This window comes from Microcebus murinus, chromosome 15, assembly GCF_040939455.1.
Source record: "Microcebus murinus isolate Inina chromosome 15, M.murinus_Inina_mat1.0, whole genome shotgun sequence".
In the NCBI taxonomy this organism is placed as follows: domain Eukaryota; kingdom Metazoa; phylum Chordata; class Mammalia; order Primates; family Cheirogaleidae; genus Microcebus; species Microcebus murinus.
The window spans coordinates 7,253,562-7,273,859 of record NC_134118.1 but is presented as its reverse complement, the minus strand read 5'-3'; the positions used below and the strand labels follow the sequence as shown (position 1 = coordinate 7,273,859).

The following is a 20,298-nucleotide window of genomic DNA, read 5'->3' as shown; positions in this document are numbered from 1 at the left end:
TTAATAATAACATTAATAATACATATACCGAAAGGGGAGACAGGGAAAATCAAATATATGCCATCCATACATGTTTTCCAGAGTCAAGTTGCTTGGGGGAGGGGGTTAAACTCTTCTCTGTAAATTAAGAACAAATGCCTTGAAACTTGAACAGTGACCATGTCTAACGCTGAGAGAATAGAAACACACATGAGGTTGAAGCTAGAATCTTTCCTGGGTTTGGCTTGAAACCATATTGGAAACCTTCATCAACCACATCCTGCAATACCAAGGACCCGAGGACAGCTCCCCAAAGTAGCAAACAGGAAAAAAAGGTCTGTGAGAAGCTATCATCTTATCCCCCTCTCCTTGGGCCACTCGTGAAATTCACATCATTTTCTTCCAGTTATTGGCGATGGTACCCGAGGGTGTGGTTGTTCTTGTTTCCAGCTCACAGAGCGGACAGTACTGTCACAGGTTCACAAGGACAAGCTCACACACAACACAAAGGGTAACGTTAATGCTCAAATGAAGAGGTCCTCTCCAGACAATTCATTACAATATTTGTTTCCTTTTTTAAAGAAGTCATTTTGGAAAAGTGGCGCCCGCGGCGGGCGCAGGATCCGGTGAGTAGCTAAGGCACTGGGCGGCGGCCGCTCGCCGTGAGCTATGGCACTGGGTGGGCGGCCCGTCGCGTCTCTGCTCGCTCCCCGACAGCCGGGGCGCGAGGAAACCTCGTGAGTACAGATTTGGACGCCGTGCTCTGCTGGCTTTCGTCTGTGTGCTGAGGGACGGGCAGGCCGTCACTCCATCCCCAGGAGCTGCGAGGCCCCGTCCCCGGCCAGGGCCGGCTGCGCAGGCCTCCTGCCGCGCGGCTCCAGCAGGTCCTGCCCCAGGGCGGCGGGGCTGTCCGCGTCGGGGTCACCGCGGCCAGGCTCGGCCGCCCGCCCCGCCGAGGCCTTCTCCTCCCTGCGGCTGCAATCCTTGGCCGCGGGGGCCACGCTCTCCTTCCGGCTCCGGGTGACGGCCATGTGGTTGCTGGTGCTGGGAGCCGCCTCCGCCTCGTTCTCAGAAACGGGGTTGTTGCCGCTGTGGGTGGACTCGTTCTCGCTGTCCTCCTCGCCCCGCTCGTCCTTGTCGCTGTCCTTCCCGTGGTGTTTGGCGTGCCTGGCTTTCTGGTGGATCCGCTGGTGGCGAACCAGGCTGTGCTTCAGGGTGAAGGTTCGCTCGCAGGTCTGACACTTGTACGGCCTTTCCCCTGGAGGACAGGAGAAAGAGATGGTGCGTCGTTAAGCTGAGGCCCCAGCGCCCATCTCCCCGGCGGGGCGAGGTGGGGACGAGGCCCTCTCCTGCCCAGTGAGAGCGCTCTTCTTCAGCCGCTCTGGCGAGCCGAAGGGGACACGTACAGGGCCACGCTTCTCTCCTGCTCCTCTCTCCACAGGAGTGTTCTACGGACTCACCCAGGAAACCAGAACCCCGGAAGCAGAGGCCTCGGCGGCACGCAGACTGCCCCGACCAAGTCCGGGAAAGAGTGCAGGGGTGGGACACGCCAGGCAGGAGGAGGGTCTCCCGGGCCTCTGCAGGGCAGCGGCCCCCGCCACATCGAGGGCAGGAATGCTCTCTGCGCCTGGCATGGAGCGCCCCGCGCTTCTCTGACGGCTCACACACCCAGCCAGCAGGAGCGGCTGGACTGTCACCTGTTGGGCCCAGGAATGCCTGAGCCAAGCGTGCAGCCTTCTACCGCTGAGCAAGGGGCTGGTGTGGGGCCGCACACCTGCCATAGGCTGGACTTGAAGGGGAGGGAAGCGGAGACAAGACCAGGCCTGGGGCTTACTGAGGAGGGAGGAAGGATGTTTCTATCTTTTGGCTCCGTGAGTATATCCAGGTCTCCTTTTTTTCTGCCTAAACAAAGGCCCCTGCGGCCTGCACTCTGCGGTAGGGAGTGAGCTCCAAGAGGAGTGAGAGCCCTGTCATGCTGGTGCGGCAGCAGCAGAGGAGCCAGTCACCTCGGCCCGGCTGCTGTGCACCAAGAAAGGAAAGACCACCCGACCCTAATGGATGACACAGCGCCTTCCCCATAGGGGCCTGGGGCAGTAGGTGTCTTTCCTGCCACAGGACTAGACCTGATGAGACTACGTGGCCCCATGTGCCTAGCATTCACCTCCTTCTAGATACCTGCCGAGACAGGGCAGCCACCACCCCATTCTACAGATGGGAAGACTGAGGCTCGGAGGACTAAGGGACTGGTCCTAATGCTCTCGAAAGCACCACTGCTGAGGGCCCACTCTGCTGCCTGGCTACAGGAGGCCTACACCATTTTCAAGGTCTAAGAGGACAATTCCTTAAACTCCCGGTTTACCCGGGCCCTCTTCAGAGGGCACCCCAGCAACCTCAGTGAAGGCTGAGGCCGCCGCCCACAGCGTTTCCGCAGCGGGCGGGCCCAACCGTCCTCCCGCCTACCTGTGTGGGAGCGCATGTGCCGGGTCAGGTCCTGCAGCGACCAGAACCGCTTGTTGCACACGCTGCAGACTTTCTTCCTCTTGTCTGCCTTGCTGGCCATGCTTTTAGGGGAGTCTGTCTTTGGCTTCTTGTCATCGTCACTCTTCTCCGAGGACCTCTTCTCAGCCGCGCCCTCCCCGTCGGAAGGGCCCTCGGCCTCCTCCGCCTGCTTCTCCGCCGAGGCCTCCTCCGCGCCCAGGGCGGGCTCCGGCGCCATCGCCTCGGGCTCCGCGGGCTCGGGCTCAGGGCTGGGCGCTGGCCCCTCGGCCTCGCCCGCCTCGCCTTCCGCAGGCGCCACACCCTTCTCCTCCCGCGGCTCCTGGCGGCCGTGCGCCTTCCTGTGGCGGCTCAGGGTGCCCAGGAACCTGAAGCTCTTCCCGCAGGTGTCGCAGGCGTGCTTCTGGTCCTGCGGGGCAGAGCCGCCGCCCACAGCGCCCGCCGCGCCCTCGGCCAGCTTGAAGTCCATGAGCTTGCTGGCGAGGTCCAGGTCCAGGCTCTTGTTGCTGGCCGTGTCCTCCTCCGCGTCCCCGGCTCTCTCCTCCGAGCCGCGCTCCTCCTCTGGCTCTCCCTGCTGGTTCTCCCGGGCCCCCTTCTCTTCCCCACACACAGGGGAGCCCCATCCCTCCTCGGCTTCCTCCGCCGGGGGGTCCCCTGAGCCTTGGCCCAGCTCAGCGGCTCCCTGCTGGGATGGCGGCTGCTCCTTGTCCCTGGAGGTGAGATCCAGCACTTCACCTGCCGTGGCCGGTGGCTCAGCGTCTGACTGGCTATCTGTGTGGGCAAGCACAGCACGGGGGGAGTTCAGAGGGGTGCCACCAAGGACACCCCTTCCAAGGATGCCAGAGGGACTCACCTAGACCCACCCCGCATCCCCCACCCCTGACCCAGTAAGGACTTCTTTCCCCCCACATTCTCAACACCCCTTACATCCATCCCTGAGGACCGAGATGAACCTGGGGACTTCAGAGAGGCAAAAACAGCCTCCACATCCCCGCATGTGGGTTCCCAGGGCTGGCTGGACCTCCCCTGCCACACACAGGGACGCTCAGCTGCCCCCGCCCCGCAGGAAGGTGTGAGCGACTCAGGCAGCGCAGACAGGGGCTGCGAGTAGGAGAGGGTGCATTCCAGAGACTCGCAGCACTAGGGAGGTTGAGGAAGCCAAGTTGCAAGTTATTTTTCCAGTGCAAAGAGATTATACAAACATGCAACATTCACAGGACCACCCCAGAATCCCCCAAAGCATGGTCTCTCAAGAGTGTCCTAGGACATGGCCCCCAGCCTGCATTCTGTGTATCCACATGGTACATGTGTTCTTGCCTGACAGCTCGCTTCCAGGTAAAGAGTTCAGAGGCTACAGGAGGCGCATGCACACCTGAAGGTTTCTGGCTGCTGTCAGCCCCATGGGTGGTGGGAACATCACAAAGGGAGGGGCTCCGTATGCCAGGCTCAGCAAGAGCGCACAGGAGGGAGCTGACATGAGGGGCTGTGTGTGGTTTGGAGAGGAGCAATTTTGGGTTGCAGGCTCTCGTAGACCCTGATTTCCTGCCTCGATTTGTTCTTATCTGTCCACTGCCCACAGCAAAACTGCATGTAGCAAGTCCACCAGTTTTCAAAGACCCTCTTAAGGGAGGGCACTGTGGCAACATTAATGACACCAAACAGTGTCAAAAGCACTGCCTCACCTTCTCTTTGTTCAGGTTGAACTAGGACTTAATGACTTATTCTTTTAATGTGCTGTAACAGTGAATCCCAAGTTGGCTAGGACCTGCTATTTAGCTGTAGGTACAGTGGCTAATTTACTACTGCAGGGGTTCAGGAGTTCCTTGGATAATCAGGCAGATGGAATTCCTTTTTTTTATAGTACACGTATTAGATGCACCTTCCTCCACATGCTAGATCTGAGTACAGCGCTTGAGCCAGCCGACTCATGCACCTATCCTGGACTCGCACTTGATGTGACCAGACACAGCACAATGTCAATTCTCATCTAGTATTCCTCTTTAATGACCCATTCACAATTATTTGCCATCAAGGTGGCCATGGGGGCTGGGGTGAGAAGCTGGTCCTGCCTCCTCCCGTGGTGTAAAGAGATAGCACCTACCCTGCCTGGGGCTTTTGGCTTACCTACAACCGTCTGCACAACTTCCACTCATTTCATTCATTAGTTTTATTCTGACCGCACCCTTTGGCAGCCACGGTTTGGGTATCAAAAGAAGTTTCAAGCAGGGCGTGGTGGCTCACGCCTGTAATCCTAGCTCTCTGGGAGGCCGAGGCGGGCGGATTGCTCGAGGTCAGGAGTTCGAAACCAGCCTGAGCAAGAGCGAGACCTCGTCTCTACTATAAATAGAAAGAAATTAATTGGCTAATATATATATATATATATAAAATTAGCCGGGCATGGTGGCGCATGCCTGTAGTCCCAGCTACTCGGGAGGCTGAGGCAGAAGGATTGCTTGAGCCAGGAGTTTGAGGTTGCTGTGAGCTAGGCTGACGCCATGGCACTCACTCTAGCCTAGGCAACAAAGCGAGACTCTGTCTCAAAAAAAAAAAAAAAAAAAAAAAAGTTTCAGAAGGAAACATAACTATGGTGTGAATATAAAATTTTTGACAAGAAATGATTTTTGAAAATTATCTGGAAGTTTAAAGATTATGAATCCTGATATATGAAGACCAATGTCTAGGCCACATTCTGAGGAAAAACTAAATGTTTGTTTTCTTGAATCATTTCAATACAGAGCATCTATAGAATGGATTTTGATATAAACTTTACAATAAAAATAAAAAATGCTCGATCTATTTGTAGATTTTGTGGCAATTTTTTTAAAAAGGGTTTAATCTCTGGTAACTTTCTTTTTGTCTCAGAACATCTTATGCTGTTTCCATTAATTTGTTTTTCTCAGCAAAGAACATGGATTATTTTAACTGTACAGAACATATTTAGAATGATAAACCTTGAAAAAAATCAAAATGAATTCTAAAACCAAATCCAAGTAAATATACTAATCAAACTGTTCCTGCTCTTGGGCCCTTCCTTTGTGGGGATAATGGAGTATTCACCCAAGTACAACAAAGGCCAACCCACTTCTCTTTGGACAAAGGAGGCTTGGTTGTATCCTACCAAGGTTCCACTAGGGGGAGTGTTTTAGCAGGGTAGCCCGTGCCTTTCAGGTTCCAAAAAACTCCAATTGATTTTTATTTTTTTGAGACAGTCTTGCTCTGTTACCTGGTAGAGTGTCGTGACATTAGCTTAGCTCACAGCAATGTCAAACTCTTGGGCTCAAGAGATACTCCTGTCTCAGTCTCCCGAGTAGCTGGGACTACAGGCGTGCACCACTACGCCCAGCTAGTTTTTTATATTTTTAGTTGCCCAGCCAAATTTCTTTCTATTTTTTAGTAGAGACAGGGTCTCACTCTTGCTCAGGTTGGTCTCGAACTCCTGAGCTCAAATGATCTGCCTGCCTTGGCCTCCCAGAGTGTTAGGATTACAGGCGTGAGCCACCATGCCTGGCCAACTCCAACTGATTTTTAAAAATTACTTATTTGTTATTTTTTAGTGATGAGGTCTTGCTGTGTTGCTTCGGCTGGAGTGCAGTGGTGTCATCATAGCACCACTGCCCTCCTTGAATTGCAACCTTGAATGCCTGGGCTTAGGCTATCCTCCTGTCTCAACCTCCTGAGCTGCAGGAATTACAGGCACGTACTACCACACCTGGCTAATTTTTATTATTTTTTATAGAGATGGAGTCTTGCTGTGTTGCCCAGGCTGGTCTTGAACCCATGGCTGCTAGCAATCCTCCTACCTGGGCCTTCCAAAGTACTGAGATTACAGGTGTGAACCACTGTGCCTGGCCTCAACTAAGTTTTATTAGTGACTCTTGTGAACAACAGCCTTCACTTCTTCACATATGGTGAATATGTAACTTACAAGGCCACGTCCCATTTAGATCCCTACCCCTTCTCAACACCCAGCCTAAATGCAGGTAGCTGAGCTGACTGATGACTTTTTATACACAATGCTACCTTAAAAACATGCATTTCTCCTCTGTCCATTAGTTCCTCATTTGTGTTGTTAAACATCTAAGAAAACTGCTAGAGGAAGCAGAAGGAATCCTAGTAGACTATAAACTCAAAGCTCCCCCTACAGGACACTGGAGACTCCCCTATTCAACCCAACAATTAGGAAGCTTATTGCTTCCTAAAATTTAAATGTTCTTCCACAGTGGGGGCAGGTAACCAATCTAAATAGTTACCTGACTGGGCAGCGCGCATCGGTAGCAAGGACAAAGGGTATCCCCCAAGGCCAAAGTGGGCCAAGACACCTCTCTGCCCAGGAGACTGAAGAGTTTCAGTTTAAGTCTGAATATTCAATATGGTCCCATTAAGGGAGACCCACCCTCTACCATGGCTTTTTTAGTATTCTTTTGGGGGAAAATCTGGGGAACATTTTATTAAAGGACCTTACATGACTGAAAAGTCAGACCTACATTATAAAACATGTTAGGGAATTTTTAAAAAATGTGATCTAGACTAGGCATATAAACCTAGAAAACCCCTCAAGAACTTCCTTGGTCACTTCCTGTTTTTTGTTTTTTTTTAAAAAGGTCTTCCTCCAAAGCTTCACTTTTAGCTTCATGGGAGGGAGCCCCATATGAAGCCTTCACCCCATCTCCATCAGCTTTGCCTGGTTTTAAAATTTCTCCTTGAAATCTCCAAACTCTACCTCCCTGATCCCCTTTCTCCCCTCTGAAATCTCAGGCCTTTTTCTCACTGTGGATTGCAACCACCATTAAACCAAGCATATTTTCTCTTTGCTGGTTTCACATTACAACTTTTAGTGACTTTTCTTTTCCTAGAGGCTGTGTCCCTTCAAGAAAACCTATACAATTTCCGGGGCAGGGTGGAGGTGGGAAGGGCTTTGATGGGATGTGGAAAAACAGAAACTTTTAACTGTGAGCTTATAATATACCCACAGCATAAAACCTGGTGCTGAGCTGAAGCTGTGCCCACGACTTGGATTTGTCACTGTGTCCGCAGCATCTGGTGTGCCCGCAGACGTCAGCGAGTCCCAGTGAGACCCCATGTGGTCTGAATGCAACACGCACACCCAGTGTGAGTTCCTACACTTTAAACATGGAACCCAGGGGCTCCCTCCAACTCCTCCAATATCAACTGCTTTCCCTCCTTTGGAACTGCTATGGGAAGAATCACACGGCTGTTTTCTAAATCAGGCTGGGAGAGAATGCTCCAGACTGACGGGTAAGACGGTGGCCTGCGGTTACGTTAAACGTTAGTAGGACGGTCTGCAGCAACTGTGTGCTCTGCCAGCATACTGTGGCTTTCCGTGGGTTGCAAAGCAGATCACCCTTGGCTCACGGAGATCTGAGTGGCGGCAAAATTCCGTGGGCATCCACGCCATTACTCAAAATCCTAGTGAATTCTGTGGAGATGGGAGCTGGGGAAGCAGTGAGCCAACTGACCTGCACTTTTATACCCTCAAATGGTCTCTTGAGGACCGGGGGCCAGGCCGGCAAGAGCCCTCATGATCAGCTTGCCGGGGCTCCACGGCAGGGCGGGAAGGCTGAGCACGGCTTCTCCGGTGGAGACGGAGTCCTGCTCCCGGAGGAGCTCGGTTCGGATGTGCCTCGCTCCCTCCATAACTGGGGCAAGAACAAGAGGGCTGGGGCTGGGGCTAATGCCTCCCTCTGTCCACACTGACCCCTGGGGCAGGAGGTGGGTTGTCTCCCAGACACACACCCCCCCTCCCAGGACACAGTTACACCCGAAGAGAACACAGGGGAGTCTCCTTGTCCGCAAGCAACGGGCAGCCTTCTAGGCCCGAAGGACCGAATCCAGCACTGTTCCTACCCAGCGCGCCGGGCAGGGCCGAGCAATGTGTAGCAGGCTGTCTTTTTCGTCTTGTTCTGGGGGTGGAAGATGGAGAACCCCAGCAGTCAGAGAGGATGGAGCGTACTGAACAGAGGACACGAGTAAATACGGAAGCTATAAGGGAAGAAAGGGCGGCAAAAGACCTGTTGGGCAGCCGTTAATCGCTCTGTGGGGGCTGGAGGGAGGAAGCACACGTCAGCACAGAGAATGATACCGGATTCAGGTCAAGCAGAGGTATGATTAAAGAAAGGACATGCAGAGTGCTTTTTCAAACAGGACACAGTTTCATACTGGGAAGAGAGTTACTGAAGAGAAAAGCACTGTGCCCCTCACCACGCAGGGCTCACACCCCTCGTGCCTGCAAACACCCTGGCACCCCAGGCCCATCCCTGCTCCTGAGCAGGCTGCAGAGGCTAGGGTTCCCCAAACCTGTAAGGTTTCACATCCCTTGTGAACGTGTTCACACCAAGGGCTAAAAATTGTAGCTCTTCCCTTACATCCCGCCTCCCAACATCAGGAACAAAGGCATCCTCTGCTGGGAGGGAGACATTGTCCCTAGCAGACCCAAAAAGTCACCTAGGAGCACAGCCATTGTTTCCCGAACTCCCCGGGCTTCTGGCTCAAGAGCCAGTCCCGCTGTACATCTACGCAGACCTGACCCAGGACTGGTCTCCCGGGCCTCATCAGGGCCCACCTTTCCGGGCTGCCAGCTCTGGGCCCTACCAAGTAGCCCACCACAGCTCGGACACTGAGGTTTGCTACAACTCCTAACTGACCTCCTGTCGCCCTCTCTCTCAGTTCTCCATCACCTGGCGGCACTACCTGTGCTATCATGGGATCCAACATCACTCTCTTTTGACTGGGGGATAAGCCCGTTTCTTCTCAAGGAACAGGTGGTAACTCCGTGTTTGCGCAACTGGTGGCGTTCACAGTTAGATTTGGTAGAAAAGAAGGCATCGCATTTTTGACAAGGGAAGGGTTTCTGACCTGAAGCAGGAAAAAAAATATATATTTATCTGGCTTTCTATTGCAATGAAAATGAAAAGTTGCTTTTGATTCACTCTCCTAGGACTATTGGAATTTGTCCCCCCCCCTCACCCTTTCCTTTCAAAAAAATAAACAAAACACATTTTAAAAAAGATGGAGAACACCAATAACTAAAACGATCATTCTCCTGAGTGGAATAGAGTGAGTTTTTGACTTAATAATACTAAAAGAAAGATAACAATGAAACCAAAATTTGTATGTTTAAAGTAAAACAATAGTATTCAATTAAAAGTTTCAATTAAATCTTTTTAATAATAATATATTCAATTAAATAATAGATTCAATAATAAAAGATTCAATTAAATCTTTTACACAATAAAAGATAAAAACAAATGTAGGGATTTTAGAACACAGCAAGAAGACACCTACGTTCTACCACAAAGAGAAAGATGCCCTTTAATGGTCTCTAGCGTGGCGAGTACACAGTGACTACGGATGCTGGGAGATCAAATGGGACGAGCAAGCTGCCCAGGCCCTCCTGGATGGCTCCTGGACTCCCTGGATATCTTGGGGGGCCACGCAGACCCCGCCCGGGGGCCAGCGCCCTCCTGACTAAGGTGGCTGTGGCTCTCCCACACTGAGTTTCCCAGGACAACTCCTGTCTGACTTGCCGAGACGTCCTGCAGTGACCTCTGCCGAAGGTCACTGTTGTCCTAGCTGGCAAGAGATAGGAGGTCTTCTCGTTACAGTAAAGGCTCTTTGTTCCCCTTGCTTGGTAGTAAATGAGTGACCAGCACATAGTGAAGTCTGCATGAGATCATATGCTCCCCTCGACAGATGTGCACGCAAGAGAACACGCTGTAGGCCCTGCGCCGTCCCCACCCCACACCCGGCAGATGGGTGGACCGCTGAGAGAGGCGCAGCCCTCCCTCCCTTCAGTTTTCTGCTTTGGTCTGTCTATCCTCTTTTATTTACTGTAAATACCGGGTTTTAAAATGCAATGGAAGCTCTGCTGCAACTTGTCCTGGATTCCTATGGATGGATGTGAGGAAAACAGAAAGGGCAAGAGGAAAGGGAGGGGAGTGTGGCTAAGAAGGGAGGAGGGAGGGGAGGAGGAGTGCTGGAGGAGTAGAGGAAGGGGGAAGGGAGGAGGGGCTCCAGGAGAGAGAAGACAGTGGCATGTCATTTGCTATGCCATCAGGTTCTTCCCCCCTCAACCAAGTCACTAGACTCCGGGGCCCCAGTTTCCAATCTTACAGGGAAAAAGGTTTTGTGTACTAACAAACAAGACTTCAGAGCTGTGGTCTGGCACTTTTGTGTTGTAACCTTGAGACTGCCACAATCAAACAGGTGAGTCAAGAACTGGCGGGAAGAGTCACCCAGCATAGCTCCCTGGAAACACACATCGTGGGGCCTTCAGACTCCGCTCCAGCTGATATGCACAGAAGCCCGAACCGCTGCAAGTGTCCACAGCCACACAGCACTGCGCGTGTGCAGCAGGGACCTGGCACCTGGGGTGGTCAGAGGGGCGCTTTCTCAGAAGGAAGGACTAGGCTTGGGAAACCCACTGCATGCTTTAAAGCTGCGGTCAGCAAGTCCTGGGCCACCAAGCCCTGACAGCAGACAGTAACTGGTGGTGGCCTGGTGGGAGTCCGGCTGCACAGCAGGAGGCAAAGGGCAAGCGAAGCTTCACCTGTGTTTGCAGCCGCTCCCCACCCGCCCGGCCCCTGGGAAAACTGTCTTCCACGAAACTGGGCCCTGGTGCCTAAAAGGTTGGGAACCACTGCTTTAAAGTGTCCCCTCATATAGCTCGACAGGTGTTTTCTGCTAAATTTATGAAAAACACTCACATTAAAAAAATATATATATCACATGTTTGAGTGACTAGTTTGTAAAGTATTTCAATGTTCATGGTACACCTTTCAAATTACTTCTTTTCGCTAAAAATGGAACATGGTATTTAATAATTTCAAGTAAGAATAAAATACTTTTCCTTTAACATTTTATTGTTACAAGGCAACATTGCAGCTTCTCTGAGTCTGACCAGGTGAAGAGGAAGGAAACCAGGCCCAGAGGAGAACAAGACAGACACTGCTATGACAGGATTCTTGATTTCAAAGAAAACGACTGACTGGTTTCTTGCTGCCACCTATTGCGGGATTTACTCCGTAATTTTCACAACAGTGAATGTGTCACCTACACAATTGGTTAGGACAGTATGGCTGACACCATGTGATGAAGATTCCTATGAATGTTAAATTCAGGGGAAAACATAATGATGCCAAAATATTATGTCCAATTATGAAGCTTCCCAAAGTGTACCCACAAAGAGTGACCTGTGCACCCAAGGCCTATGACGTCGCTTCCTCTCCACAATGTGCGTGTTACAACTACCAGCCAGCTAGCTTTCATCTTCACAGGACAGACAAGAAAGGAAGACAGGCAACTCACACTACACGATGTTATCCAACAGAGTTAAGAGCAAGAGAAGAGTGAACAGCAAGAACACGTGTGCTGAGATAGTGACCTTGGCCACCGAGACCAAAAACGCAGAAATGAAAATGTCGTTCACTTTTCAAAGAATATCAGGGTTAGAAAGGTGGGTTATAAGGAGGATGGAAAATCTGGGAGTTACTTCTATTTTTCTTAAGAAGAAGACACAACTTGAGCCCCCACCCATCCCGCTTCCTCTCCTACCCTCCGTGGCGTGGCCCCCGTGTGAAGGCGCCTCTCTCTGGGTATTTTCTCTCGGTGTTTGGCAGAGGTGTATGTGGGCTGCGTAAAAACGGACAAAGCTGCCACCTAAACAAAGCCAAAAACAGCCAAATACAACTGGTGTGGGAGCTTTCCACACGCAGGCTTGGACTCCTGATCTGAACTCTGATGCTCACTGTCCATTAGCACGGGGAGGGTGAGAGGAGCTCTGTCAACGAGAAGCGCCCACGGCGTCGTCCGTGACAGTGAGTGAGCGGGGGAGTCCAGAATGGACGCGCCAGGATCCCCACTCCGTCACTGCAGGACGAGGAAAGGAGAAAAGGGAAGGAGGAAGAAAATCAGGACAGAGGCCGAAACGGACTGGCTGTGTTTTCTGGCACTCCCTCCTCCACCTGCAGCCTAAAAACACATGAGAGGCTCCCAAGAAGTAAAGGCAGGAACAGTGCACTTTTGTCTCGTGAAGGGTGGCACGTTCAGGGAGAGACAGGTAAGGAACCAGGAACTGTCCCCCTCAGCAGGAAGCTGCAGGCTGGGAGAAAGCTGGAGAGGAGTGGAAGGCGGAAAGGCAGGCGTGTGGGGGGACCATGCCAGGGGTGTGAAAAGCTGACGGCCACGCCAGCTTCCTCATCAGACACAGTTCCTGGAGCCCAAGCCCGAGCCCCGAGCCAGGAGTGGGAAAGCGCTGAGGCCACGCACTCCTTGCCTGCGGCCAGCAGGTGGCCCCTCACCGGGCACTTGACATCGGGTGCGGGGTGGCTGGACTGCAGATCACGTGTGAGACAAAGTAGGGTAACTCCATGAATTCGCTGCGAGGGCAGGAGGCTGGCCTCAGGGTATAGACCGTGTGCTTAAATCGCAGTCTAAACCCGGATGCCGCTCAACACTTCTGGCTGGAACTCAGCTAGATGTTAATGCCACACTTAAAAATAAAAAAAAGTCTTCCCTGTATAACGCCTTTGTTTGCGGGGTGGTTGCAGAGAGGGGTTTAATTTCTGTACTCTTGGTCTCGCCTAGGGAGCCGGGGGCCGCAGAGCTCCGAGCGACAGCAGAGCTGCCCACCAGGAGAAGGTCAGCGCTGTGGCGAGAGGGGCTGCTCAGATGGTTTCCTCGGCTCCTTCTAGTTCTCACGCTCGGCGAATGTAAAATGTTCTCACTCACTGGCACGGGACACGCAATGTAACATGATTAACAGAGGTGATGCTGAGACTGTCCCTAGAAGCTGAACAGTGAAACACAGCAAAGGCAATCCACGGAGCCTGGTGGGCACCAGCCTTTAAACAGCATCTACTCACTGGCTAACAATTTCATAGTCATCATGTCTCCAGTTAGTTAACAGCATTCTGATCCATAGCGACATTCCTCCTCTATCTCAAACCCCTTCCCAATCTTCTGCACTCGGACACAGGCAGCACAGAAGGGGCACCCTGTCCACCTTCCACGGAGGATCAGGTGGCCACACGCAGCCTGACCCTGGGGCAGCTGCAGCTCTCCCTCTCATTCCCAATGACTGCAGGCAGGTTATTCGGCCTCCCCACCTGAGCCTCGATTTACTCCTGGCAAGATGTGAACAGCATCCCCCTCACAGCACTGTCCTGAAAACTGGCCCTTGCTAGGTTTCTTCATCCTACCAAGATCGGGCATTGGGGTCAGGGCCAAACAGTCACATCTATTAAGTTATCAGTAACTCTGAAGGGAGAAGAGGCAGAGTGGACTCATATTTACATCCACCCCATCCCTTCTTACATGAACCTCCCACTTCCCGACGTTACCAAATTTTAAACCAACACTGGCATTTTGGCATCAAAAGTCAAGCAATCCTGAGTGGAGCCACAGGCAGGAATGCCCAGCAGGCATCTGCACAGGCACAAGCACAACTCTTGGAAAGAAATACCGGCCACTCCAGTCCCCTCAGGGAGACCATCGTTTGCTGGGAATAGAAACGTCCGAGAATGGGTGGCCTCATCTGGGGAAAATGCGCACAACAGCCACTAAGCACAGGCCTCTCGTCTGAGACGGGGATCGGGAGGGCGGCAAGAGCCAAGCCAGCCATCAGATCCAGACCACCTGCTTCTGAAAAGTGGTAACAGAAAGACTCACTTCTCCATAAGATTCTCGGCAGCAACAAACAGGTGTCTCCCAAAATGAGTAGCCAAAGAGACTGCTAAGTGGGCCACCTTCTCCTGAAGATGCCTTTGCCTTCCTGAACTGCTGCTGTCATCAGAAGGGTTACTTTACTTTGTCAGGCTTAAATTATCTCAATGGGAAGAAAATGAGAGCCTGAAAAGGCAGTACGTACTTTACAAATCTATTAATAGAAATCCTGGTTCCCATGAAGTGAGTTGTCCCTGGACAGGCACTCCTCATTTGCTACCAATCAACTCCTGGATTTGAGCCTCCACACCAGAGAGAAATGCCGTATCTAAGTGGCAATCTCTTAGATTGTCACTGGCGTGGCCTTAGAGAGACCCCAACCCTCCCTACCATGACTCCCAGCTTCCCTTCCCTCCCCCACTCCACTCTGTAGCCCTCCTGCTATTGCACTTTCATAGCAGCAACAGCTTTCTATGAGCTTCTCCAAAGCTCTGCAGGATCATCAACCCCAAACGGCGAGGCTCCACCTGGGCATAGTACACTGTTCACACTGAATTCCCACCACCTTCCCCTCACCACACTGCCATAAATCTTGATTCTCTGGGGTTGCCATAGTTAGCAAGTAAAAATCCAGCACATCCAGCTAAATCTGAATGTCAGATAAACACCAAATAATTTTTAGTGCAATTATTTTCCATGCAATATTTGAGATAATAGTAAAAAATTATTTGATGTTTATGTGACGTTCAAATTTAACTGTATGTTATCTGGCAATCCTACACCACACATCCAGTGCCATTTGGTTTTAGGTCCCATCGATTTATTAATATTTGGGTGGTAAACTCCAAAAGGGTAAAAAAAAAAAAATCTTAATTTACCCTTATTTGATGATATAAATCCTATGAGAATATTTAGAAAATTATAATTAAGATGAGACTTGTTTAGCCATTTGAATATCAGAAGTACCAGGTATAAAATCATTAAGTATTTTCCTATCCTAATCTCTTTAAAAATCAATTTCTAATCCTAGCACTCTGGGAGGCTGAGGTGGATCACTCAAGGTCAGGAGTTCAAATCCAGGCTGAGCAAGAATGAGACCCTGTCTCTATTAAAAATAGAAAGAAATTAATTGGCCAACTAAAAATAAATACAAAAAAATCAGCCGGGCATGGTGGGCGCATGCCTGTAGTCCCGGCTACCCAGGAGACTTAGGCAGGAGGTTTGCGTGAACCCAGGAGTTTGAGGTTGCTGTGAGTTAGGCTGATGCCATGGTACTCTAGCCCGGGCAACAGAGTGAGACTGTCTCCAAAAAAAAAACAAAAAAAAAAAAACCAACTTCTAGAAACTAACATTTAAAACAAAATTTATCACACAGCAGGTGTTGAGATAAAAAAAAAAAAATTTAAAAATTTTTATTTTAGAGACAAGGTCTCACTCTGTCATCGAGTCTAATGCACAATCACAGCTCACTGCAGCCTCAACCTCCTGGGCTAAAATGATCCTCCAACCTCAGCCTCCTGAGAAGCTGGGTTGACAGGTGTGTGCCACCATGCTCTGCTAATTTTTAAAAACATTTTTTTGTAGAGATTGGCTCTCGCTGTGTTACCCAGGCTAGTCTCAAACTCACGGGCTCAAGCAATCCTTGCGAGTCAGCTTCCCAAAGTGCTGGGATCACACATGTGAGCCACCCCACTCGGTCTGAACAATACTTTTGGGATACCTTTTTGGCAATTTACGTCTGTTACTTAGAATTATTATTTATATTTGGGTGTTTCTCCAGAACAGCTGACAATTTTAGTGCAAATGAAATTTAAAAAATAATTCTACCACCACCCATTGTAGATTTTCAAAATAAACAGGGGAAGATTCGACCACCTTAGCGAACTGAAAAAAAATGACCAATATCACAATTTGCAATATTTCTCTTTAAGAATATATGGCAGCCAAAATAATTTCAGAGTGATCAAAACTTAAATAGCTGAACTAAAGACACCAGATGGAATGTCCTGTGTCAAAGCACCGAGCTCATTATGCCCCAATACCTTGACACAAACAAAGTCCTGATTCTCTGGAGCCACCTCCATGCTTAACCAGTAGATAATCACCCCTCGCCCAATACTTCCCTTCACAGCAGCCCTGGGAGGGCTCAGCCCATGGACATAGGCCACTGTGGGTACCAGAGCACATGAGAAAAACTCACAGCACCATCAAGCAGCCTGTGGCCTCAGACACTGAGGAAGAAGCGAAGCTAGGAGTGAACGGAGTTGGGAGGAGGGCCCCTCGCTTTCCACCCTACCCCCTGCTCTCCTGCTGGCTGGAGCACGGCCTCCCCCAGGAAGTAGGACTCACCGCCTGGGACCCCAGCGGGCCCTCTTACCAGTGTGTGTGAGCATGTGCCTCTGCAAGGAGCTGGCCCAAGGGAAGACCCGGGGACAGTGGGGACAGTTGATCTTCTGCAGGCAGTTGGCGTAGGAGTTCCGCTTTGCCCTCAGCAGCCTGTCTTCTGGGGGACTGCCCTGCTCTTCGTCACTGGGCCCATGGTGGTCGGCGGCCACCTCATCCTGAGCATCCTCCTCTGCGGTCTGCAGAAACGGACTGAACTTGTTGGTGTCGGTGGTGGCCAGCATCTTCTCGATGCTGGCAAACTCCCCGCTGGAGTCTAGGTCCACACCGCCACTGTTGGCTCGGGGCCGGCTCCTCATCCCCCTTTTCCGGCCCCTCTTCTTTGATGAGCCACCTGGCCCCTGCTCCATGGGTGAGGCCACCTCCGGGCTGCTGGCAGGAGGGGGTGGGTCGGTGGACTCTTTTGGGCTTGTGGTGGGAGTGGTGGTGGCTTTGGGGACAGAGCCTCCTAAACCATCAGAAGCCATGTTATTCCCAGCGCTCGTGGGTCCTGGGTCTGCCACCTTGGTTTTCAGCAGGGTGGGGGCCGAGGACACAGATGAGATGATTTGGGCGATGGAGGCCAGTGGGGGCAGCTCTTCTGTCATGGGGGGCTTTGGCAAGAGCAGTGGGGGCTTTGGCCGCAGTGGCCGCAGCAAGGCTGGGCTGCTCAGGAGGGCTGAGTTGCCCAAGAGGGATGGGCTACTGACAAGAGCTGAGGAGTAGATGGGCACGGCCAGCTGAACGGAGCCCTGGAGGGGCTGAGCATGGGGATCCAGGGCAGTGGCTGTTGTAACAGCCGCTGCAGGGCCTGCAGGGCTTCCCAGGATCCCACTGGGTCCCAAAGTCGCTGGCAGGGAAGGGCAGGGGGGTGGACACAGAGAGGGCTGCTCACCGCTCCCTGCATCCTGGTCGGGCTTCTTGGCTTCGCTGGGAGCATCTGTATCCTTATCTCCTTTCCTGAAGTTCTTGGGGATGGACAGGTCGATGGGCTCCATGGAGCAGTCATAGGGCACCAGGGTGGAAGGGCTCAGGAAGGAGGAGACATTTTCCTGCTTCACCTGGACCAGGGCCAGGCCCTTCTGAGAAAAGTCCAGGGGCTCGTTGAAGTCCACTGCAAAGCTGCTGGGGGGCTCCAACTTGACTGGGACGTGTGGAGACAGAGGCTGGGTGGGGCCCCCGTGAAGAAAGCCATTTTGGGGCTCTGGGAAGGCTGCGAGGGGTTTGCGGTCCCCAAAGGCGGTGCAGCCTCCCTCCTCGCCCCTCCCCGAGGCCTCGGCAGACGGCGCCTCCATGGGGCCCAGGCCACCATCCACGGCCAGCACGTAGCTCTCGATGTCGCGCTCGGGAATGTGCAGGTGCTGCTTGAGGATGTGGTGGATGCAGTTGCGCTTGGCCGCGAAGGCGGCGCTGCATTCCTTGCACTCGAAGGGTTTGCGGCCCTTGTGGCCGCCGCCCAGGCCGCGGCTGCAGTGCGTGCGCATGTGGATGCGCAGGGCGCGGTAGTGCTTCAGGTCCTCCCCGCACAGCCGGCACACGGTGTCCGGGGCGCAGAAGGCGTCCACCAGCTCCGCCGCGCTGCTGCTCACATACTCGATGTTTTTCTCGATGTCCTTGCGGGTGGCCTTGAGGTGCTTCTTGCGCAGATGCCGCTCGCAGTTGGCCTTGACAGTGAAGGGGTAGTGGCAGATCTTGCAGATGTAGGGCCGCTCCCCGCTGTGAGTGCGCAGGTGGCGGATGAGCGCCGCCTTGTCGGCCGCGATGTAGTCGCAGATGTTGCACTGGTACGGCGAGATGCCCAGGTGGGAGCGCACGTGGGCGCGCAGCACCCCGGAAAAGGCGAACACCTGGTTGCAGAAGCGGCAGGGGTAGAGCACCTTGCGCATGGCGGGCGTCTTCTTGCCACCGGGCGCTGTCATGATGGCCTTGAGCTCCCCCTCGGTGATCTCTTGCTTGATCTTGGCCTCCATACTCAGCGGCAGCAGGGCCTCGATGATACTGTCCTGCTCCAACTGCGTCTTCATCTCAGGCTGGCCGGGCAGATCCACCCGCGGCTGCTGCAGGAAGAGCTGCGTGGCTGCGTTTGGCGGCGCCCCGGACTTGGACTGCAGCAGGTGCGCGTTGGAGGCCGCTTCCACCGAGCCTTTGAGGAGCTTCAGGGGTGGTGGCGGGAGGCTGGGGCTGATGCAGCCGGGCGAGGCCTGCTGGGCATTGATGAGAGGCGGGGGCGTGGAGGTGGCCACCACCGTCCGTGGTGTGACCAGGGGCTTTGGCTTCAGAGGAGGCATGTGCTTAAAAATCGCCTGCAGGGGGCTGGCGGGGGCCTTGGAGAGAGGCGGAAGACTGATCTGAGGGGGAGCCGAGGCCGCCATCTTCAGAATCTGCTGGATGTCAGCCAGCTCAATGGCTGACTCCCCAGAGATAGGCTTGACCACGATGCTACTGTCCGGCTGGATGATGAAGCCCTTCTGGAAGGGCTGCAGGGACAGATGCTTCATGCTCTCCTTGGTTGCAGGGAGGACCGTGAGAGAACCGCCCAGGGAAGCAGCTTCAAAAGGAGACAGACTCAGCACGCTGGTGCAGCCCGGGTCCTGAGGTAGCTGACACTTGAGTGTCTGGAGCTGTATTGCTTGGTTGTCATCTGGCAGGGGCTCCTCGGTGGGGGCAGGCCTGATGTCTTTGGTGTGCTGCAGGCCCAGCAAGGCCAGGAAGACCTTCTGGTCCGGGGCATCACCAGGCAGGGTCTTGGCCTGCAGTTTCTCCTGGCCCCGGTCCGCAGCAACGTGGGTCTGCTTGTGCAAGGCAAGCGAGGAGAACATGGGGAACGCCTTGTCGCAGGTGTCACAGACGAAGCGGTGCTGCTCGCTGATGCACCTTCGCAGGTTTGTTTCACACCAGGCCTGTGTGGAAACCACCAGCAAAAGCAAGGGCACAAAGGTGAGGATTGAGAAAGAAACCACTAAACACAGATGCAAAAAATATTTGTTGTACAACTGTCCCCGTATACTGCCTTTCTCCATAATATAAAAGGAGGTGACTGCTTGCTTCCTAACCCCAGACTGAATAAAGAAAGCCACAAAACATCTTAAGAATCTTATTTGTTTGATGAATGACATCACTCCCCAGGGTATCTCACCAGAGGTCCAAAGTACATTTAGGTAACAATATCATGAAGCTAGAATTAATTCTTTTTAAAAATGGGTGCATTCACTTATAATTTTGACTAAAATGATACAAAAGCAATTCATGTAATCAAAACGCTTGTACTCCCGTAGTATTCTGAAATTAAAAAAAAAGAAAAGAAGAGATTTCCAGAAAATAATTCTCAAAGAAAGGAATCTGGCCGGGTGCGGTGGCTCATGCCTGTAATCCTAGCACTCTGGGAGGCCAAGGCGGGAGGCTCACTCGAGGTCAGGAGTTTGAAACCAGCCAGAGTAAGAGCGAGATCCCATCTCTACTAAAAATAGAAAGAAATTAATTGGCCAACTAAAAATAAATAGAAAAAATTAACTGGGCATGGTGGCACATGCCTGTAGTCCCAGCTACTTGGGAGGCTGAGGCAGAAGGATTGCTTGAGCCCAGGAGTTTGAGGTTGCTGTGAGCTAGGCTGACGCCACGGCACTCACTCTAGCCTGGGCAACAAAGTGAGACTCTGTCTCAAAAAATAAAAAGAAAAAAAATAAAAAAAAAGGAATCTGGCCCACTTAGGGGAAAAGATATTGGGAACTGATGGTGGTAGCTCATTACTTACATTGGCAAAAT

General features: G+C 52.3%; 1 protein-coding gene across 4 annotated transcripts in view; it reads right to left on the bottom strand.

The window, feature by feature from the left end:
* Positions 1-678: 678 nt before the first annotated feature.
* The window catches only part of RREB1 (ras responsive element binding protein 1), a 132,637-nt gene continuing 113,017 nt past the window's right edge, over positions 679-20,298 (bottom strand). For 3 of the 4 annotated variants that reach the window (XM_012737731.3, XM_012737730.3, XM_012737734.3), the window contains exons 10-13: positions 16,532-19,436; positions 9,184-9,348; positions 2,440-3,246; positions 679-1,237 (exon numbers count right to left, since the gene is read on the bottom strand). In XM_012737731.3, the coding sequence (XP_012593185.1) occupies positions 783-1,237; positions 2,440-3,246; positions 9,184-9,348; positions 16,532-19,436 (4,332 nt within the window). In that variant the 3' untranslated portion in view covers positions 679-782. The remainder of the gene's footprint in view (positions 1,238-2,439; positions 3,247-9,183; positions 9,349-16,531; positions 19,437-20,298) is intronic. The other variant, XM_076010454.1, reaches the window with a different exon arrangement.